The 5373-nt window shown below is 47.1% G+C and overlaps 1 protein-coding gene across 1 annotated transcript; it reads left to right on the forward strand.

Moving 5' to 3' along the window:
• The first annotated feature begins 3175 nt into the window (after positions 1-3175).
• On the forward strand, positions 3176-5082 carry LOC143590095 (uncharacterized). The gene is made up of 2 exons (XM_077070683.1): positions 3176-3572; positions 4217-5082. Exons 1-2 carry the CDS (start codon positions 3176-3178, stop codon positions 5080-5082), a joined length of 1263 nt encoding a protein of 420 aa, XP_076926798.1.
• Positions 5083-5373: the final 291 nt, after the last annotated feature.

Raw genomic sequence — 5373 nt, forward strand, 5'->3', positions numbered from 1 at the left:
ATGCTTTGTGGATCTCCATCATAACCCGCTGACGGCCACACGAGCATCCGCGGAAGGAATCCACAAACAACTCAAGGGACTCATCACATGTATGATCCCCGCGTGATGTGGAAGAGCAGTTGTAACAAACTACTTCTAGAAGATTCCCTCAAAACCTCCTGATAGCGACATCGGCCAATGGAAAGAGGACACCTAAACACGAAATGGCCATCCCACGACGTGCACAGATAATGGCTATACCATAAACGGGTCCAGGCTGTCACATCCACTAAAGACTAGACACGTGTCCACTCAGGCAGAGAGAGAATAACTTGATAGTGACAACTCCACCAATCACCTTTCCCCCACCTTCGGCTATAAATATGAAGATCATCTCTTCAAGGTATTCATTCACACTCCTAAGCCTTACGCAATATACCGGTACTCACATTATTTCCGATTAAGATACAGTACTGATTCTCACGCCGGAGGGTGGTTACGGGAAGACCCCCCACTCTGTCCTTCCCGTAACGAAACTCAACGGTGTTCTGTTTTGCAGGAACTAGCTTGGATATGCTCTCATAACACTTCAGAATACTCACATATAGGGAAATACCCGGTCGGACTATCCAATTTGATCTAGTGTTTCTTCATTGGCGCAATCCGATTTTAGCTAGATACACGGTTTTTTACGTTTTTTTCGATTCACGGTGACATGAAGATGAGTCAAAACCAACAGCCTTATGCTGCTTTGGTAAGACCCCGTCGTACTAAAATTTTGATCGAATCAGTCCATGAAGGACAGATGTCGGAGGAACCTTACCGGAGCACCAGAACTCCGGTCTTCGAAAACAGGACCGGAGAATTTCCAAGGTTTGAGGACTTTGCACCCCGAAGGAACACCAGAACCCCGGTCTGGGAAGACCGGGCCGGAGAGTTCCCAAGGCACAAAGTCACCGAGATCCAATGGACCACTCAAACTCCAGCTCTAGAAGATGGAGCCGGAGAATTTCCCAGATACGACGGGGATGAAACGAGAACTTACCAAGTCAGATCTGGTAAAAACATTCTCACCCCGGAAGAGTGGTATCAACAAGAGAAACAGCGGCTAAAAGAAAAGTACGAGCGAAGGGTAAGGCGAGATCAGGTACAAGCCAGAATACTGACATATGCCTTGGCACCTTCGTCTCCACCACGAGCACCCCTGCGCACCCAAGACCTAGAGTTGGAAGACAACTCTAGATCAGCCAGTCGGTCACTTGCAAAAAGCCGTGAAAGAAGTCACCACACTCAGTGTAGTCTATCTCATAGAACTCTACGAGATACTCGGCAGAAATAAACGTTTCAAGAAGACGATTACGCGAGTGACGGCAGCTGGGACTATGGCAGGGACACCTCAAGTCGCCCCATGCCGTTAGTAAAGCATGCTGAATACTTCAGCGATGCAGAAGAAGACTTCACCAAACCATACGGTCCCGCGGCATTCGCGGAAAAGTTGAAGTTCATTCCACGGATAGCCACCGCTCATTTCCCAACAAATATCAAGATCCCGAGAAATTTGGGAAAATACAATGGGATGACTGATCCGAGCGATCATTTGCTGAACTTCACAGCAGTTGGTGGAGTGAGCGGATGGACGCTGCCCTATTGGTGCCATATGTTCACATTGACACTAACAGGAGCAGCCAGAGAGTGGTTTGAGAAACTACCAGAGGGTCAAATTAGCAGCTGGAACAACTTGGTAGCAAAATTTTCGCAGCATTTCAGTCAGCAGCGTAAACACACCAGGGACGCGTCGGAAATCCTGAGTGTTGTCCGACGAGACAACGAATCATTGGAAAGCTTCATCACCAGGTTCAACAACGAGAGCTTGAATACGAGGAGCGTTCTGAGTAAACGCGAGGAGCTCTGAAATGGTCAGATGTTTGACAGACCGGGATGGCATGCCCCAGACTTGTGATGGGATTATGTCTGCGGCCAAAGTCTTCGCAGCTACAGAAAAATTGTTAGGGCGAGAGGCTCCCAAACAACACACGAAATCTGAACCGCGGAACACGCAGCCTAAGAAGGAAGAGAGGGGTTTAATCTGGTCAAGGATACAACCCCCAGAAAGCTCTTCCAAACAGTTCGATGCAAGATCACTGATCGGGCAGAAACAAAAAGATAGAACAGTGGGCAAGTCCGATCGACAACATTGGACACCCTTGAAAAAAACTCCATCCGAAATCTTAACAACGGAGAACATTGAATTTAGAAAGCCTTAACCGCTGAGCAAGCGGGTGAACCTGAATCCGAACAAGCACTGCATGTTCCATGAAGATATTGGACAATGCACAAATGAGTGCATAAGCCTGAAGAATGAGATCGAGTCCGCCATAAAGTCTGGGAAACTTGACCATCTGCTAAAAAACGTGCGACAGGGTCCACGGAAGAACGCAACTCCCGCAGACAAAGGTCCCCCACGGAAGCAGATCAAAGATTTAAATGTGCACATGATCCAAGGGGGGGCCCCTCGGAAGTTTAAACGGATGGAGGCAGATGAAGATGAATGGAAAAGTGAACCCGTAGTTTTTCCAAGAGTGAAAGGAGGTCCATGCATGAAGTAGCCTCTAATCATCACAGCTCTGTTCGGTCACTATCAGTCTCAATATGTCTTCTTCGATACTGGGAGTACATCTGACATAATGTACGAACAATGTTTCGAGCAGTTAGACGATGAAGATAAGGCAAAGTTGAAACCCTTGCACGCCCCAATTTCCTATTTTGGATACGAAGTTATGCACCCCAAGGGGGTCATAACATTCCCAGTTACGCTAAGCGACGGAACCCATACAAGGACCGAAGATGTCAAGTTCTTTGTCCTTCCTGCGAGATCGAACACGACATAATCCTAGGGTGGGAAGCAATTGGCGACTTCAACCCCAATCCTTCCACGGCACTCGGTGCAGTGGGTGTTCCCACGTGAACAGGGATAGCAATTATTCGGGTCAACAAACATTGCTATGCAACAGAAGGATCGAAGCCTGCGAAGGTACCCAAGAAGGCACTGCGGACAGAACCTGAGAAATATGTTGTCAATCCAGAATATCCGGAACAAACTGTCACAATTGGGGCAACTATCTCAAAAATAGTGCGCGTCTTTCTGAAACAGTTACTAATCAAGAACGCGGATATATTTTCCTGGAAGCCCTCAGACATGACAGGCATCCCGCGGGAAATTTCAGAACATCGGCTACGAGTCAATCCGGCGTATACACCGATCGTTCAGAAAAGGAGGAAGATGGGGCCTGAACACACAAAAGCCATGAATGAGCAAGTGCAGGATTTGCTCCACGCGTTCATCATCCGCGAAATTCAATATAAAACTTGGGTTGCAAACCCAATGATGGTGCCTAAGAGTAACGGTTCATGGCGAATGTGTATCGATTTCAAAGATTTTAATAGAGCATGCCCCAAAGACTGTTACCCCCTCCCAGAAATCGACCTCAAGGTAGACGCAGTGGCGCCTTTCAAGTACAAGTGCTTCTTAGACGCTTACAAAGGGTACCACCAGATATGGATGGCAGCCGGTGATGAAGACAAAACCGCTTTCCGTACGGACCAAGGCACATTCTGTTACAAAATGATGCAGTTTGGTCTAAAAAATGCGGGCGCCACGTATCAGCGTCTAATGGATAATACCTTTCGAAATCAGATTGGGAAGAATTTGGAAGTGTATACCTTTCGAAATCAGATGCTTCGGGATATCGAAAATGTTTTCTTCACCCTGAGAAAAATAAACATGAAACTGAACCCTTCGAGATGCTCGTTTAGCATGGAGGAGGGTAAATTTCTTGGAGTAATCGTAACCGGGGAAGGGTTCAAAGCGAAGCCGGAGAAGGTGCAAGCTATCGCCCGGATGCCTTCCCATCCTCATTAAAAGAAGTCCAGACGTTGAATGGAAGATTAGTTGCAGTAAACAAGTTCTTAGCAAACCACGCTGCTAAGTCTTATCCGTTCATCTCAACATTGCAAAATTGCTTGAAGAAGGCACATTTCAAATGGACTCCCGAGGCAGAAACAACGTTTTTGGAAGTAAAAAAGTTCCTAATGGAACTTCCTACGTTGACAGCACCTCGAAACGGGGAGCCTCTCACATTGTACTTATCCGCTTCGGATATCGCAATAGGGGCAGTCCTCCTAACGGATCGAAAGACCGTCCAAACGCCAATATAATACGTCATCAGAACATTAACAGATGCCGAAACTCGGTACTCAATGCTTGAAAAACTTGTTCTGGCACTAGTATACGCGGCGCGGAGGCTAAAAATGTACTTCCAAGGTCACCCGATACATGTTTTAACCGACTATAAGTTGAAGAACGTGCTGACCAAGCCCGAGTTGTCCGGAAGACTAGCCAAGTTGACAATCGAACTTTGTGAACACTCAATTGAGTATAAAGCCAGACCTGCAATCAAAGGTCAGGTTTGGGCAGACTTTTTCATGGAAGTACCAACGTGTAAAGTTCAGGAATGTTTGGTTGAACAACAACCCCCGATCCCTTCCGACGAAAGTCAACACTGGACTCTGTTTATGGACGGAACATCAAGCGGAGAAGGATCGGGCGCTGGATTGAAGCTGATCAACTCGGACGCCCAAGAATTCACTTATGCCATCAAACTAAACTTCAAAAGCACAAATAATGAAGCTGAATACGAGGCATTCTTGGCCGGGCTGCGGATCGCGAGAAAGCTCGGTGTGAAATTCTTAGAGGCACGGGTCGATTCCTTGCTCATTGCAGGACAAGTGTCGGGAACCTATGACGAAAAAAACGATGTTATGGCCTCATACCTATCCCAAGCTAAGGACCTCATGCAACAATTTGCTTCGTGCAATGTGGACCACATTAAACGAAGTGAAAATCGACCCGCGGATGCCCTGAGTAAATTAGCATCCACTAGTTTTGAACACATGGGCAGAGATGTTAGAATCGAGGTTCTAGACACTCTGTCCGTCCCTCAACTCCAAGTTCTGGTCATCCAGACCGGAGCAACGTCCTGGATGGAACCCATCAAGACCTACTTGTCTTCTGGCGCCCTCCCGGAAGATAAAGCGGAGGCATAGAAGATCCGCCATAAGGCGTTGTGGTATCAAATACATGATGGGGTTCTGTTTAGAAAGTCATTCCTTGGCCCATTGCTCAGATGTGTAGATGTAGAAGAATCTAACTATTTCATACGATAAATCCATTAAGGTATTTGTGGCCTACACGCGGGCCCAAGGATGGTCGTAGCAAAGATAATGAACGCCGGGTATTACTGGCCGGGAATGTACATGGATGCGGTCAAGGAAATCCGGAAGTGCGACACCTGTCAGAGGTATGCGCCCCAAACCTTGACACTACAGAATCACCTA

This window comes from Bidens hawaiensis, unplaced genomic scaffold, assembly GCF_021521415.1.
Source record: "Bidens hawaiensis isolate Kalapana, Puna unplaced genomic scaffold, B.hawaiensis_p1.1 tig00038165_1, whole genome shotgun sequence".
NCBI lineage: Eukaryota > Viridiplantae > Streptophyta > Magnoliopsida > Asterales > Asteraceae > Bidens > Bidens hawaiensis.